The sequence below is a fragment of the Phycomyces blakesleeanus genome, assembly GCF_001638985.1.
Source record: "Phycomyces blakesleeanus NRRL 1555(-) unplaced genomic scaffold PHYBLscaffold_8, whole genome shotgun sequence".
NCBI lineage: Eukaryota > Fungi > Mucoromycota > Mucoromycetes > Mucorales > Phycomycetaceae > Phycomyces > Phycomyces blakesleeanus.
Genome location: NW_017265141.1, coordinates 743,346 through 761,130, shown reverse-complemented (window position 1 = coordinate 761,130; position 17,785 = coordinate 743,346). Strand labels below are relative to the sequence as shown.

The 17,785-nt window shown below is 35.2% G+C and overlaps 5 protein-coding genes across 5 annotated transcripts; 3 read left to right on the top strand and 2 right to left on the bottom strand.

Annotated features, from left to right (window-relative positions):
• Positions 1–1,408: 1,408 nt before the first annotated feature.
• PHYBLDRAFT_167192 (hypothetical protein) lies at positions 1,409–2,963 on the top strand (the record flags this gene model as incomplete). The annotated part of the gene is made up of 3 exons (XM_018435586.1): positions 1,409–2,062; positions 2,086–2,613; positions 2,925–2,963. The coding sequence occupies 3 exons, from the start codon at positions 1,409–1,411 to the stop codon at positions 2,961–2,963; spliced, it is 1,221 nt and encodes a 406-aa protein (XP_018292888.1).
• A 4,661-nt stretch (positions 2,964–7,624) lies between these two features.
• PHYBLDRAFT_167190 (hypothetical protein) lies at positions 7,625–8,189 on the bottom strand (the record flags this gene model as incomplete). Its single annotated transcript, XM_018435585.1, has 3 exons — positions 7,625–7,786; positions 7,889–8,047; positions 8,127–8,189. The coding sequence occupies 3 exons, from the start codon at positions 8,187–8,189 to the stop codon at positions 7,625–7,627; spliced, it is 384 nt and encodes a 127-aa protein (XP_018292887.1).
• A 311-nt stretch (positions 8,190–8,500) lies between these two features.
• Positions 8,501–8,803, bottom strand: PHYBLDRAFT_167189 (hypothetical protein; the record flags this gene model as incomplete). Its single annotated transcript, XM_018435584.1, has 1 exon — positions 8,501–8,803. The coding sequence occupies one exon, from the start codon at positions 8,801–8,803 to the stop codon at positions 8,501–8,503; it is 303 nt and encodes a 100-aa protein (XP_018292886.1).
• A 3,459-nt stretch (positions 8,804–12,262) lies between these two features.
• On the top strand, positions 12,263–13,180 carry PHYBLDRAFT_167188 (hypothetical protein; the record flags this gene model as incomplete). The annotated part of the gene is made up of 4 exons (XM_018435583.1): positions 12,263–12,385; positions 12,503–12,681; positions 12,781–12,803; positions 12,861–13,180. 4 exons carry the CDS (start codon positions 12,263–12,265, stop codon positions 13,178–13,180), a joined length of 645 nt encoding a protein of 214 aa, XP_018292885.1.
• Positions 13,181–13,426: 246 nt separating this feature from the next.
• PHYBLDRAFT_144204 (hypothetical protein) lies at positions 13,427–13,885 on the top strand (the record flags this gene model as incomplete). The annotated part of the gene is made up of 1 exon (XM_018431168.1): positions 13,427–13,885. The coding sequence occupies one exon, from the start codon at positions 13,427–13,429 to the stop codon at positions 13,883–13,885; it is 459 nt and encodes a 152-aa protein (XP_018292884.1).
• Between the last annotated feature and the right edge of the window lie 3,900 nt (positions 13,886–17,785).

Genomic DNA, 17,785 nt, shown 5'->3' with positions numbered 1-17,785 from the left:
CCTCAATCTACAAAGAAACTACAAGATCAAACATCTATCTGTACGATAGGAACCAGTTTACACATATTCATAATGCTTTTAAGTGCATTTCACTGACCATACTTTTTTGAAATCCAACAGTAGAATTCACTCTACCGACCACACAAAAACTTGCCAATTTTTATCTCAAATATCCGGTAATCTGATTGACTACCACAGCAATTGTATTTCTTATGAACCTGGTCCTACACAAGCATCTAATACTATTACAAAAAAGAATTCAAAAATGCTATATTTATTCAGCACCTGCTCTAACCATTTTACAATGTCAGAATCCTGATCTTCTTAATATCAAACTCAACAACTCTTTGTAATCTGCACTCGAAACAAGTAAATGTCCAACAATCTGTTAAACAACTGAAAGCAGTCCAAGAATTATGCTTTGCTCACAATACTACCCGATCTCAATTTTGGAAACCCTCATGATACAAAATACCAAAAAAAAACCAAATATTACACACACAAAAACAGTAACAAAAAATAGCACAAGCTCATGACAAAAAAAAGAAAAAAAAAAAGAGATGAAAAAAAAAGAGATGAAAAAATAAAAAAAAAATAAAAAAAAATAAAAAAAATAAAAAAAGGAATAAGAAATAAAAAAAAAGAAATAAAAAAAAAGAAATAAAAAAAATAGAAATAAAAAAAAAGAAATAAAAAAAAAGAAAAATAAAAAAAAGAAAAATGTAATAGCAATTTTAAAAATAATTCTCCAAATAATATAACTAGCATTTTTATTCATAAATTTTTATAATATACATAACCATTTTTTTGCAAATAATTTCTGAAAAACTGAAAGTCTCAATAACTAAAAATAAAATGATATCTTACTGCAAGAAATTTCTGAAAAACTGAAAAACTGAAAAACTGAAAGTCTCAATAACTGAAAAACTGAAAATCTTAATAACTGAAAATAAAATGGTATCTAACTGCAGAAATTTCTGAAAAACTGAAAATCTCAATAACTGAATTTCGAGCTTTTCCTTGGCTCTATACAAAAAAAAACTTTCTTTTTTTTTATTTTTTTATTTTTTTTATTTTTTTTTTGGTTGGGCAAACCCATGAGGAGAAATCTCACCCCTTCCTTTGAGACAGAGGACAGGACACCATAAAGGCTCTGGTAGCACTGTAAATTGGCTAATAAAATAAATGTTCTTAAAAGTGTGAAGAAGCTTAATATGTAAACATTCATTATTCTTCAACACGTTCTTTATCCAAATATATTAAGACAACAGGACAAGACTATACCTTGGTAGAAACGTTTAAGTTATTAAAATATTTTTTTTTGGTATATATACCCCAGCGTCTTAATAAAAGTTTCTCAGTTATCTTTCTTCCTCGATTTTAACACCCTTTTTATTTTCAAAAAAAAATGTCTACTTCCAACAACTCCCTCGAATTTGTTATGGACAAGCACTGTGAAATGGTCAGTCACAGTGGTTCTGCAGACCAAACCCAGTTTTCTGGAATTGCTTTCAACCCCTTGTGCGATTTCAACCAAGAGATTGTTGACGAAATGCATGGAGAAGTTGTACTCCGATCTGTGACAGATGTCTTTGTCAATTATGTCGATATGGAATGGACCCGTACCTCGGCCAGAAACCCAGCAGTCACAAACCTCCTAAGTCTCAGAAGTTTTTTGCCAACTGAAGTCAATGAGGCCACCACCAAAACCATTGTTGCACAGAAGCCAAAGACGAATCTGCCAGAGAAGGTCGACCCTGATTCTGTTCCCACTGCAGAAAGCATAGGTCGAGGTTCGTATCAAAAGTACAACCATAACCAGGTGAACAAGCTCTTCTCCTTGGTTTTCTTGGAAAACCAGACTGCTGCTGCTGCTGCCAGGGAAACGGGCATCAATGTCCGGACTGCCCAGAACTATATCAGGTTGGCCAGAGAGAAGATGCAGGCCAATTTTGATGCTGCCACAGTGGAGACTGATGAGTCCAATGGGCTGGAGACAATGGAGGTTGAGGAGGTTTCTGCACCTAAAGAACGAAAACATGGCAACCAAAAGTTGTTCCAGGTGCACTCTGCTTTTTTTTGAAGTTTTTCGAAAATAAACCAGATGCTACCTTGGAACAAGCAAGGATAGCTGTTATGGAAGAGTTCTCTGGGCTGCAGATTACCAAATCAGCAATCCAGAAGCACTTGGTGAAGAAGTGTGCCCTGACGATGAATAAGTTGGAGAAGCTGCCCGAGAAGAGAGATGACATCAGCACAATTGAGATGAAACGAGACCACATTTTGGAGTGGCAACAATTTGCGGATTTCAACTATCTGTCAAACTGTGTGTTTATTGATGAAGCAGGCTTCAATATGCATATCAAGAGAACTTTTGGCCGTTCCGTCAGTGGCACCCCGGCTAAGACAACTGTCCCAACGCAGAGAGGTGTGTCCATCACCATCCTTGGTGCAATGTGCGAGAGAGGGATTGTCAGCCTCTCGTTGAAGAAACCCACTGCAGTTGCAACCAAGAAGAAGAGAAAGTTGGACATCTACACTAACGTTGAGGTGAATGGCCAAATTGGCACCAGAACCCAGCACTACCTCAACTTTCTTAGTCATACAATGGACGTTCTGGACAGCCAGGGTATGCAAGGACATTATCTCATCATGGATAACGCTTCTATCCATAAGGCCGATGAGGTGAAAGACTTTATTTCTTCCCGTGGGTACAAGTGTGCATATCTTCCTGTGTATTCACCTTTCCTGAATCCAATTGAGGAAATGTGGTCCAAGATCAAGTTTGGTGTCCACAGAGAAGAGATTACAGAGTCAGACGGATTCATCTTAAGGATTACAGAATCAGCTAAGACTGTCACCCTTTCGGACTGTTTGGGTTGGATTAACCATGCCATTTCATTTTTTCCTCACTGTTTGAACAGAGAGCGAAAGCTTTAAGTATGTCTTTTATGTCTATTTAAGCTCTTTACACTCTATGTCTTTTTTTATTTTATTTTTATTTTTTACTACTTTATGTCCCTCTTTTTTTTATTTGTTTTACTGCTTTATGCTTCTCTTTTTTTATTACTTTGTATTTCATTATATCTTACTTTTTATTATGTGTTCTATTTCTCTATCAACTAATTATGCCTAATAAAAATATTCATGTTTTATGCCAAAAAAATACGACGTTTACAAAAAAAATATTATGGTTATATAAAAAAATATGACATTTACAAAAAAAAATACTATGGTTATATAAAAAAAATACGACGTTTACAAAAAAAAATTCTATGGTTATATAAAAAAATACGACGTTTACAAAAAAAAATACTACAGTTATATAAAAAAAAATTGTAAGGCGTAAGAATAAAAAATTTGAGTGCCATGTACCCTTCCACCAATAGTAAAAGGGGGGGAGCAAATTCAGATGGCAATGAAAGCAAATTCAGTTGGCAATGGATGCAAATTCAATTTCTATGGAAGCCAATCAGATGTCAATGGGTTCTAATTAGATGGAAACGGATGCTAATTAGATGGAAATGGGTGCCAATTGAATGGATAAAACCAGTACTTAGAATCTTATCTTAATTGATATCAAAAACTCTTTTCTATTTCTACTCCAATAAAAACTCAAACATCACTAAGTCTCACTTATTCCTACACGTCTACTACACCTTTTCTTCTATACATCTACACATATATCACAAATACTTCAACATCTTTGTTGATAATGACTACAATGGTGATGAGTCTGACATGACCAATGACAATGACAGTGATTACAATGGTGAAGAAGACACTGCCAAGCTTTATGTTGAAGAGTTTAACAATGAGGGTCAGTTTTAAATACATAAAAAAAAACTAAAAAAAAAATGTGTATTAACTTTTTTTTAAAAAAAAAATGTGTATTAACTTTTTTTTAAAAAAAAAAGACTTTTTTGCTGCTTCTGATATGCCCAAGAATCCAGTGCACAGATTTATTGCTACTTTTACAGTACTGTTTGCATCTCGTTGTGTGGTCAATAAGGGTTCTGTTGTCTTGATTAAGTTCATCAACGAGCTCTTGAGATTTATGGACAAGATTTCCAACTTCCCAAAAGTCTGGCTGGGCTACATAAAATGACTGATGTTGTGGTGATTGAAGTTGAAGAAGTCTTTAAGGAGAAGAATTAAAGATTTGAGATGAGGAACGAAGATTCGTGAAAACTTGTGTAGGGTTTGTTTATTGAGAATGATTTGGTATCAAAATTTGACGAGGTTCCTACACTGAACTACTACTGCTATTTATATTATTTTGAATCAGGAAAATTATATGACTGGGGTCAGGTAATCGATCCTATCTGAGCCTTAATCAGAGCAACGTGATCTTGGGATAATTAATATATGATTAATTATATAAATGTGTGTAGTCCCAATGAAGTATTAACATTAAAAGTAAATGTTTATGAGTTATAATTATGCTTATAATAATTCACTGATGTATCCCATATTATAGTGATATCATTATATGAAATATATTCACTATCATGGATACTAAATCTGTGTGTTAAATAATAAAGTAATTGGTAGACACCTTTGACTGAAATAGCTGAGGCCTTATATTATTTCCTTCAGACTTATTCTCAATTGCAGCAGTAGTCAATACTCATTTACAACAACTGACTTTTTGTCTATCACCAAAGGTATCAAGCAATTTGTGTCATGTTCAAACAGCCATTGCATCTATGAAGAAAACATGTCCGTACCTCCCCATTGTGTTTTCACAAATGTTGGTGCACGCTCTCCTTGTGGTTGTTGTTGTAAATGAGTATTGACTACTGCTGTAATTGAGAATAAGTCTGAAGGAAATAATATAAGGCCTCAGCTATTCCAGTCAAAGGTGTCTACTGATTACTTTATTATTTAACACACAGGTTTAGCATGCATGATAGTGATTATATTTAATATGATGATATCACCATAATATGGGATACATCAGTGGATTATTATAAGCATAATTATAACTCATAAACACATTTACTTTTGATGTTAATACTTCATTGGGACTACACATATTTATATAATTAATCATACATTAATTATCCCAAGATCACGTTGCTCTGATTAAGGCCCAGATAGGATCGATTACCTGACCCCAGTCATATAATTTTCCCAATCCAAAACAATATAAATAGCAGTAGTAGTTCAGTGTAGGAATCTGGTCAAAACTTTGATATAAAATCCTTTCTCAATAAACAAAACCTACACAAGTTCTCACGAATCTTCGTTCCTAATCTCAAATCTTCAATTCTTCCTCTTAAAAACTTCTTCAACTTCAACCACCACAACAGTTGTAAGTTGATGAAAGAGTCAACTTCAGGTGCACTGGTATCAAAGCGAGTATACTTGTACCAGTCCCTTAAGCAAGCTTTGTCTGTTCTTTTCCTTCGTCCTGGTTTTGAAGAGCAAATCCATCACTGGAACATGAAGCTTAAGATTTTTGATACTATGTGCGATGTATATGATGGAGCAATGTGGAAAGAGCTGAAGGATACAAGTAGTGTCTCGTTTGTTGCTTGTTCTCACTCATTGATGTTGACACTCAATGTAGACTGGTTCTAGCCGTTCAATGGAGTTAGTTACTCTTCTGGTACAATTTACTTGGTTGTAAATAATCTGCCTCGAGAAGTATGGTTCAAGCCTGAGAACACAATTCTGATTGGTCTGATGTCTGGTCCCAAGAAGCCAAGATGCGAGGAGATAAATAACTATCTCAAGCCCATGGTAGACAAGAGGAAACAGTTGTATATTGGAATGTGAGTCCCGATCTATGAGTGCCCTTCTGGTGCTAATGTCCGTGCTGCCTTGCTGATGGTTGCATGTGACATCCCTGCTGCCAGGAAAACAAGTGGATTTACAGCCCACAATAGTATATGTGCATGCTACAAGTATACAATCCAGCTCCCCAGATTGCCCAACACAAATCAGGTGGACTTCAGTGGATTCAATTATTCTCTTTGGAATATTCGTAGCAGTGTAGAGAACAGGTTGCATGCTGAGGAGTGTAAGAGTGCGAGTACACCCTCAGAAAGGCACCAGCTGGAAGTCGAATATGGTGTTTGAGGGTAGCAGTTGCAACGCCTTGGATTCTTTGATCTAGTATGTGGAACGATCATTGATCCCATGCATAATTTATTCGTGGGGATGCCAAAAAGAATGATGGACCGGTGGGTCAATAAGAAAACGATTGGAGCCAAAGAGTTTGCTGCCATGGAACAAATTGCAGAGACAATGGTCCTTCTGAGGGATTATACAAAGCCGATATCAAAGATTGGAAAAGGCTTTCCATACATGAAAGCTAACAACTGGAAATCCTGGGTACTAGTGTATTCTCCTGTTCTGCTGCATGGTATTCTACTATTTGAAATGTATAACAACTGGATAAATTTTGTCCATGCATGCCGCTATCTTATCAAGCCAAGCATCACATTTGATGAAGTGAACAGTGCCCACAACTATCTGAAAATGTTTTGCAAAAAGGCTACTGAACTCTGCACTCCTATCATCCTCACCTGCAACATGCACCCGCACCTCCATCTTTGCGAGACCATTCGTGTTTTTGGACCCATGTATGGTTACTGGCTCTTTGGGTTTGAGAGATACAATGGCCTGTTGAAGCATATCAAGACAAATGGAAAAGATGGTTTTGAGACAACATATATGAGAAGTTTTGTTCAAAACGCATTCAAGGGTGACTATTCCAATGCTGTTCTGAAAAGTTCTAGTCACGTCGCCTTTTTCAACATTCTCTCAAAGCTTTCTCCGAAATTCACACCTACCACCACAGTTATTACCCTCTCCTCTTATCCATTCCGATTGCAATCATTCTTACTACCATCGTCCAACCCACATCTTCCTCCAAAGGGTAACGAACCTCTTCCTCCTTTGACTTTTCCTCTTCAGCTAAAAAAATCATCACTGATGGATGAAACCAAATATGCCCATCTGCTTCAGCACTACAAAACATCCTATAATCTTCCTGACCTTGTCAGTTAACAATATGCTACGCTCACAAACTCCTTTGTTGACAATGAAATCACAAAGTTGAAGTTCATTGACTTACTTGGTCAACAGTACCATGATAAAAACGGCTCAGCTAGTTGTGATTCTCTTGTTCACGTAATGTTTGTTGGTAGTGACGGTAGAAATACCCTAGCCTATGCTGGACAAATACAGTATCTCTTCACACACTCCTTTACACACCCTTCTAATAGCAATCTCCACCTGACTCGCATGGTTCATGATCATCAACATGTATTCGCATATATCAAGTGGTTTAATACTTCCTCTGATAGATTGTGTAAGGATGACAGTCTTGAGTTTTGTCTCCCCACCTTCTCCCCCGATAGTTGCCATTGCATTATACCTGTGCACCACATCTTTTTAGAGATTGCTACAGCCAGGATTACTACAAGTAGAAATATTAGTAAGATGTTAGTAATTGCTTTGCCAAAAAAGCTTTATGCTTAAAATAAAAAAACCCCCACTTGAATTTTCTTTTCTTATACAAAAAAAAACAGAACAAATTCCCTATATATATTGATAGTATTGTATATGTAAAAAGTAATACATAGATAAAAAAAAGAGAAACATGTTTTATTTATAGCCCATCTCTAAGAGCCCACTGAGGAAAATTGGGGCTAATGCTATCCAGGACTGCTGAGTTGGACACACTAGTAGTGATCCTACGGATCCTTTGATTAGCACTTGACCTCATAGCCTGGACAGCATAAGTGTCAACAAGTGCAATAAAACGGTTGCACTGAAATACATTTGATAATAATTCACTCAATATAATAATACACCAATACAAAAGTATTACTCCAAATTAATCTATCTCATTGCTTCTCCAGCCTGGTTATACAATATGAATGACATGTTTTATGCCATCATTGTCCATTTCATTGGCAGACTCTCCATCTGAAATTGCTGTTTTTTGGAGAGTGTTGGCACAGTTTCTGAGCATTACAAGATCAATGGCCTCCTTATTGTCTTTGTATGTCAGTACATGGCGACACTCATTCTAGTAATAAGTTTTGTTAATTTGTTATTTTTAATTTTAATTTTCAACTACAAACTATATATATTAGCATAATACTCACATTATCTGCACGGGCTGCTCTTCGTGTAAGAGCATTTGTTTCTGCTATCTCATCATCAGACATTCTCTCACGACGGATTCTACTAGTGAAGTTGGTGTGTGCTCTTTCAGAGATCGCTTCGTCTTATACTAGAGGAACCAAACCTGCACTAAAGATTAGAAAGAAGTTGCTCGGCTATCTCCCTGTTGGGAGATTTGTTTAAAGCAACATTTGTATCCCATCTGGGCTTGAGGTTGTTGGCCAGAATATTTTCTGGCATTCTCAAGCTAAGCTTGGGTTTCCACATAAGGTTGTGAATATGTGCCTGATAAATAAATCATGAGAAAATGAATTGATAAAATATTTTATATGTTACTCACATAAACTACATTAGATTATTCATGGGTAGGTTCATGGTTGGAGATGATAACAGGTGCAGCGATAGTGAATTCAGCTCTCATAGGAGCAGCAAGGGGAGCTCTGGCCAAACTATCTATGGCACTGATGGTGTTGGTGCTGGTGGTGACAAGAACACCAATTCTGCCATTCATGTTTGTCAGAGTTTGCTCAACATTACCGATCTGTCCTTTTATGGTAGACATATCCGCTCTCACAGTAGAAAGTATTTCCATAAGCTGCTGATTGGTGATCTCAACAGGACAAAGAGCAATTGCGCGTTCACATCTTGTGTTAGTCATTGTCTACAGAATATAATAAAATGAAAGATTACAATTATTAGTTTCAGATTATATTATTATTATTGCTGTCATTCTACAATTAAATTTATTTAAATTAAATTAAAAATAAATTTTATCAAGTTTACATACTTGAATTGTTAGAACAAATGTGCTGATTTGGGAGTATAAGTGTAGTAAGTAATAAGAGAGTAAGAGCAAGGGAAAGTATATTATACGAAAGGTATGGTTATTATATATATTCAAAATATATTTGATATACGAATCTCTATTAATACTTCTTGTAATGACTGGAATATAAATCGGTTTTTATATTGCTTTGGGACTCAATGAAATCATATTGATCTTTTGTTTTAAACACACTTTTTTTTCTTTGATTTTTTTTTACTTTTTCTATTTGTTTTTTGTTATTTCCCTCTTTTCTCTCTCTTTTCAATTCTTGTTATATTTGCAAATTTTTCTGGTAAGATTGTTTTTGGTTCAAAATACTTCTTTATAAAGAACAAAAGAATTAACTTTTTTGTCTGTCATAGATATTCTCTCTGTTTCTCTCTTCACTCTTTACACTCGCAAGGTTTTATGGTAAGACACTTTCTTTGTTTTAAAAGAAATATATACTTCTTTATGTATAACTAAAAAATAATAATATATCTTAATGTCATAGAAACTCACTCTTATTTGCATTATGATGTGCCATCTTCACAACAGTCATCCGAGTTAGTCAGAGTTAGTAAATATACTTTATGCCATCATTCCATACAATCATTCTGACTTTTTTCTTTCTTTAATATAGGCCACATCGCTAAAAATACGCTCTACAATCAAACATGGATATTGACACAGTAATATTTTATTTTATTTTAATCTATTTCTTTTTAATATTTATCTAACTGAATATAATTTCTATTATAGATGAACATCCCTCTTACAAACATGCCATGCCTCAAGAGCTTCCATCCCGTGCTACCAGCTTGCCATGGTAAGCCTTTTATTTACTTCTATACATACAATAATATTATTTATACTGTATATTAATGTATATCCTCTACTAGAGACGATATTACCGCTTTACAGATAATATCTTGGTCTGCAAAGAAATCCTTTGACTTTGGTATATAAATCAATTATTCTATCACGCAATTCACAAAAATTAATTCTTTCCTATTGTTTTATAGTCAAAGAAATCATAATCCCATGCTTTACTGTAAATGTTTTATTTCTTTGTCCATTTGCATAGGGTACTTCCAAAGTAAGTATTAATTAGTGCATAAAACTTGCAGTATAAAACACGCACGCACTCCCATCACTAATGTTTTATCTATTCTCAAAGAGTACTGCTCTTACCCCTAAAAAAAGGTAATGAGCATCTCATTTTCTTCAGGTATTTGTTTTTTGTAGAAGATTTTTCATCCCAAATATAACAAGCCAGCCGAGCAAGAAGTAGCTGAGGATATAGAACAGCTTTATTATATTTGAAACCTAGAAACATTCTATTCTTTCCAATAAAAATAAAAGCGTAAACCATTACCAACCTAATAAGAATGGGAAACCAAATAAATAAAGAACATATTACTGGTCCATAATTTTAAAGACATGTTTTTTTGCTGTTGATGATTGGAGATTTTAAAGAACTGTCAGTATAGGTGGTCAGTAAAGATGGTCAGTAAAGATGAGATGTAGTACAGATAAACTATTAGAGCAATATACATGATGTAATCCATCTTTGACATTTCCTGCTCTGTGTCAAGAATACCAAGATAAATCCATAGTTTTAAATATTTTTATTTATTTAGGCTATCCTTACGGACAAGCCGACAGGACAAGATTTTAAGAAAAAGATATCCATCTCTGACGTCAGAGATGATTAGTGTAACAATCCTATTTTTTTTGGGGGGAGCGACTAGATTAATGGTTCTTTGGATTGCCAATAAGATCACTGCCCTTTTTTTACTACGACATCAGCGCATAATTTTTTTGACATTTAACATGAGCAACATCAACAACACCAACAACACCAATGACCTTGTCATTGTCAGTGAGACTTCTTCCAAGAAGTACGATACTGCTTTGACCGAGTTTAATTCAATCTTTCTTGTTGGAAGACAATTTTCTTCAACTGTAGCTGTTCGTGAAGCTGTCAAGGCATATGGTGCCACATATAATATTGCATTTTACACCATGTTTTCATCAGAAACTCACATAAAGATGATCTGTAAGCATGCAGACAAATATAGAAACACTTGTAAGGCTGCAAAAATTGCTTTAGAAACCTCTGCCAGCAAAGAGAGTCTCCTTCCTGGATGGGAAAGAAAACGTGTCAAGGATACACAAAAGCATGGTGGCCAATGCTTTGTGTACGCCTCTAAGAAAAAAGACAGAAGAGTTGCTGTGCACTCGTGTAAGGCACAACATAACCATCCAATTGAGGAAGATTGTAGGGCATATGCTATGCACTGAAAACTTTTGCCTGAGGCCATGGCCCTTGTAACAAGACATCTGGAGAATAACGATGATGTATCAACCATTTTCAACAGTTTGAAGATATGTGAATACACCAATATTGTATGTCAAGACATTGAGAACATCAAGCAGCACTTTGGAAAAGATTATGAAGGAAAGGAGATGTTTTGTTTTATTACCACTTTACAAGACCTAGACTTCTATATCTGCTATACTGTTGATAATACAGATGACAAAAGAATCAACATGGTTTTCTTTGTTCACAAGAATGCAATTGAGGAAGCACAAAGAATGTCTGAGACGATAATCATCAATGCTACATATAAGACAAATAGCCATAGAATGACATTTGTCAATATTGTTGGTACCAGTAATTTAACTGGTAAATCTCACAGAACATTGAAGACACTCTCTATTGCTGGTGCTTGGGTAGATCACAAAACGGTTGAGAATTATCTCTGGGTACTTCGTTGTCTTTGTGATGCAGTTTGGCCAGATGTCAAAGACAATAACAGCAGCAATAGTAACAGCAATACAGCAACAACAACACAATCACAAACAAACACATACACACCTCTTCTTCTTAATGTGTTTATAACTGACAATGAGAAAGCATTGCGAAATGCAATTACCTGTGTTTTCTCTGAGTCGAAGCAAGTCTTATGCTATAAGCATATAAAAGATAATTTCAAAAAAGACTTGCTACCAACGATGAAGGAAGAAGAGAGCAGTGAGAAGAGAGAACTTCTGGAGACTTTGGCAGGGTTTCTTGACAAGATTGCTTTGAAGTGTGAGACGCCCGAAGAAGTAAAGAAAGAGGCAGATGGGTATCTTGAGTTTGCAAAGAAGAATTGCAAGGATCAGGGGAAAACCGCCAGTAATTTCCTTGAAAGGTACATATAGAGCCATTGAACTCGACAAAAATGGCTTATTAATTATAAAAAATTGGTAATTTTTATATAATTTACTAGAAAAATGAAAGACAAGGAAAACTAGGTAAACATGTACGTTTATAAATACTCTCACTTTGGAAATCGTATCTCCAATTATGCAGAAAGTGCACGTGCTTCCCTCAAGCATTCTCTTGGTACCTCTTCTAGTAAATTGATGACAGTGACACTAAAAGTGAAAAAGTGATATCAGGAACTGGTAAATTTGCATTATCTTATTTTATTTTATGTGTTAGTTGAATAAGTTCTCTAATTATAATTATTTGCTATAATATATTTGTATATTAAATAGATTGATGATTGTAAATGCAGATTAATGACAGAGTGTCTTGGAGAGAGTACAGAAGTTGTGTTTGACAAAGTCAATGGAGCGAGACTAAATGACATTCGTCAAAAAATTAGCTGCTTTGCAATGTACAAAATCAAACTAGAACTATCAAAATCAATCATACCTGAAAAATTGACCAAAGAGTGCAAATGCCTCTTACATTACAACTATCTCTTACCATGCTATCATACACTTGCTACTTTTAATACAATTCCAATCTCCCTAATTCCAAGACGCTGAAGAAAAGATTATCTAGAAGGAGAAGGTAATACATATAATAGTTATAACATTATTTTCTCATATAATATATAATTGTATATAGACCACTTGACAATTAATAACGCAGAACCAGTACCAGCAAACATTGCTAAAATAACAACTATATCGCCTCAATTTGAGTATGATCTTGAGCTTGTTCATGAAGGCTTTCACAGTACACACAGCAAACAAGAACAAATAGATATACATAATTTAGTAAAAAACATACTAGAAAAAATGACCAAGCAGAAACTTGAGGATCTTAATGGTCCAACAATAGTGGAAGCCATCAAAGGCCAACCCAAAAATACAAAGCATAAAATGATTGCATTAGAGCACTGCATTGAAGCTGAAAAAGAAAAAGATACAAAAAAATTAAAATAGCAAAAGAACAAAAAAAGTGAGTATTCATTTATAATACATTACATAAATCTATTTCACTCAAGTTTTGCTCTATTTTCTAGAAAACAAATATTCTCAACTCAAGAGCAAAAAGCCTTGCAAAATATCACCAATCTTGGCTTGCCAATCGATCACACAATATTAATAAATCTTACTATTGCTCCTAAACATATAATCAAAGTCTTTTCTCTCAAAGCAGATGGCAACTGTGGATACTGAGCAATAGCAATGGAGATATATCAGGACCAGAAGAAATGGCCTGAAGTTAAAGAAAATATGCTAGAAGCCTACTTAAAATATCAGCATACATATTACCAGGGAGGAATGGAGAATGACAACATGCCTGCAACCACAAACCCACTCACAATCAGTCTTAAAGACAAAAGATCACCCCTCCCACAGCAACATTGGTTTGGAACGATTGACCATCCACAACTTGTAGCAGATACGTTCAATAGGTCAGTAGCTGTATATTGGAACACTCCAAGAGAAACAGGCGACTGTCTCTTCGTTTCATTAACTACCACACCAGAAAAATTCGAACCAATAATCATCATCTTGGACATCAACCACTTTCTCCTTGCGAAACGTAAACCTATCAGAAACTTCATTTGGCCAGAAATAAATCCTTTTCACAAAGTCATAGTCAAAAGATATGGTCTAAGCAATAACTCAATAATGTATTAATTACTAAGGTATATATTTTGTACTTGAATTGGCATTGATAATATTAACATTGAATATTTTATTTTTGTAGTTTTTTTTATATATTTTATCTCTATTTTTTTTTATATATTTTATCTCTATTTATTTTTATATCAACTTTTATCTTTCTATCAATTTTTATCTCAATTGTCAACTTTTTTTATAATCAATATTTTTTGAAACTTTTACGAAATACTCGGATTTGACCCCCCCCAAAAAAAATGGGATTGTTACACTAATCATCACTGACGTCAGAGATGAAAATATTGTCCTCAAAATCTTGTCCCGTCGTCTTGTCCGTAAGGATAGGCTTTATTTATTAAGCATAATGAGTATATCAAAAGTGCTACCAAACCTTACTTGAGGAACCCCCCATCTACCACTGGAAAAATAGGGTAATTTCATCTATGGCATAGGGTACTATTATTTGTGGAGTGGTAGCTTAAACTTCTATCACTTTTGTCTTTTTTATTTTTGACAGCAATGATAATGCTCGGTTTGTTTTATTGGATAAAAAAACGAGTTTACTCTTTTTTGTAAAAAATATCTGCAAGATTTATTTTTGGGACTTGTAGCCATGTCGCAGAGTCAATAGTTGTAGGGAACTTAAACCAAATGATATCTTTTGAGTGAGATAATAAAGATTTTTATTGTTGTAATATTTATTTATAAGTATGATGAGGTTAATGGTCGTGATATTAATACAAATATTTTTGTTGTATACGCTCTACAGCTAATAAAATGTATATGACAACATGTTTTAACAAAAGTGTGTATTATTGTATTTTAGAATGAGGCAATCAATTACTGTTTAGAGAACTGCCCATTTTAACAACCGGAATAAACTATGTCATTTTGGCAGCTGGTGTAATTTGGAAAGATATATATTAAACTGTGTTCCTGAACAATTTTCTATTCTTGTCAATTCTAAAGACTTAAAAAATAAAACATACACACACAATATGTCAAACAACAACAACAATTCAGAATGTAAGTGCTCTAAATGTTCTTCCAAAAGCATGGGATTTGTTTTGGTGTCTACCCAAACACTCAGAAGACATGCACAACAGGATATCGTGAGACAATATCAGTCAGGATCTTCTTGTAAGTTCAAATTTAAGAAAATTATTATTGAGACAATTTTAATTAAATATTTATTTTCATATGATATAGCCTCAGTTGTAGAAGTAATGTCAAATGACAATGACATGGAGATTGACTTTGAAGACAATGTTGATGCCGAAGATCAAGTTGAAGGTATGCATAGTATTTTTATTAAAGTTTTATAATCATTTATAATATCTAATAATTTGATTCTTTTTTACCTAACAAAACAGCCAAAGACTTACCTCTTTTTGACATTGATTCCTTGTTTGATTCTGAAAGCGAAGATGAGGGTGTCATTGAAGCAACCATTTTGGATATTTCTGATGATGAATCTGATGATGTTAGAGGTTAGTACAAAAAGCACATATAAATCAATAAAGTCAACAAGTATTGATTTTTTTTCAAATAGAGCACTTTTCTTCATCCAATATGCCAGTCAATCCTACTCATACTTTCATTACTTCTTTTGCTGCCTTCTTCATATCCAAATATGTTGTCAATTCTGGTGGTGCTGTTCTGTTGAAGTTTCTTAACGAAGTATTGGCACACTTTGGACAGTCTTTCCGTCTTCCCCTCAGTATAAACTGTGTCAACTCTATGACCAGTCTCAGCAATGTGACTCGAGGTGTCCAGTGGTTTGTTGCATGTGGCGATTGTAACAAAGTATATGAAGAGTCTGATGTTGTTTCAGAGTGCTATAATTTTGAGAGACTCTCTGGTAGAAAATGTGGAAACGCTCTTTTCTTTGCAATATCAAGAGCCTTGACTATCCCCAAAAAGATCTACATGTATAACTTCATAATCAAAACATTGTCTATCCTTTTTTGTCGCCCTGGATTCGAAGACACCATCAACTATTGGAGAACCAGAGTGCAAGTTCCAGGCATGATGTTTGAAATTTACGATGGTACGAAGTGGAACAGTCTGAAGGATAGCAATGGTTTACCATTTGTGAATCATGAGCGCTCTATAATGCTTACCATGAACATCAATTGGTTTCAACCTTTCGATGGGGTCACTTACTCCTGTGGTGCAATATACCTTTGCATCAACAACTTGCCAAGATCGGAACAGTACAAGAAGGAGAATGTTGTTCTCATTGGTCTCATGCCAGGGCCCAAGGAAGCAAAGACAAGTGAGATCAATCACTATCTCCGTCCCCTTGTCACGGAACTCAACCAGTTGTATGACAGTGTGGTAATGTCTATTGTACAGTGCCCATCTGGTGCTCTTGTCTGTGCTGCCCTTCTTCTTGTTGCCTGCGACATTCCTGCTGCCTGTAAGACTTGTGGGTTAACCTCTCATTCAAGCACATGTACATGCAATAAGTGCAACCAACAGTTCCCTTGCCTTCCAGACTCCAATGCTGTGGACTACTCTGGGTTTGTGTTTTCTGAGTGGGTGCCTCGCACTGATGCCAGAAACTGCCATGATGCCAAAAACTGCTGTGATGCCAAGTTGTGGAGAATGGCCAGCAGTGATGAACAGAGAAAGAGATTGGAGAGGGAAAATGGTGTCTGATGGTCAGAATTGTATGGCCTGGTTTACTTTAACCTCATGGAGTGCACTGTCATCGATCCGATGCACAACCTGTACCTCTGAACAGCAAAGAGGATAATAGAGAAATGGAGATCTTCAGGTCTCATCACAGATGCACACTTGGCCGAAATGCAGTTGGATGCTGACAAGCTTGTACTGCCAGAGGACTACACGCCATTAGGGACAAAGATTGGGCATGGCTTCCCATTCATGAAGGCCAACAAGTAGAAGTCTTGGTGCTTGGTGTACTCTCCTTGTTGTGGTGGTTGAAGTTGAAGAAGTTTTTAAGAGGAAGAATTGAAGATTTGAGATTAGGAACGAAGATTCGTGAAAACTTGTGTAGGGTTTGTTTATTGAGAAAGATTTGGTATCAAAATTTGACGAGGTTCCTACACTGAACTACTACTGCTATTTATATTATTTTGAATCAGGAAAATTATATGACTGGGGTCAGGTAATCGATCCTATCTGAGCCTTAATCAGAGCAACGTGATCTTGGGATAATTAATATATGATTAATTATATAAATGTGTGTAGTCCCAATGAAGTATTAACATCGAAAGTAAATGTGTTTATGAGTTATAATTATGCTTATAATAATCCACTGATATATCCCATATTATGGTGATATCATCATATGAAATATAATCACTATCATGCATGCTAAACCTGTGTGTTAAATAATAAAGTAATCGGTAGACACCTTTGACTGGAATAGCTGAGGCCTTATATTATTTCCTTCAGACTTATTCTCAATTACAGCAGTAGTCAATACTCATTTACAACACTCCTGTTCTCCTGCGTGGTCGTCTATCTGAAGCTCATCTCGGTAACTGGACAATGTTTGTCAATGCATGCCAGTACCTCTCATTGCCAAGCATATCCATGGCTCACCTTGATGAAGCCCATCAATCTTTGGAGGCTTTCTGCAGAGAGTGCGAGAAGTTGTATAAAGTCCCATTCCTTTTGCCAAACATGCATCTCTATCTTCATCTGCGAGAGACTGTACTGAAGTTTGGCCTGGTTTATGTCTATTGGCTTTTTAGTTTCGAAAGATGCAATGGTATCTTGAAAAACTATGCGACAAATAGAAAAGACAGGTTTGAGGGAACCTATATGAAGAAGTATCTTGAAGAAGCATACAAGGGAGATATTATTTGCCAAACTTTGCCAATAATTCGATCTGAGCATTTGGTGATCATCCTTGAGCTCACTGTATCCACTGCCAATTCCATA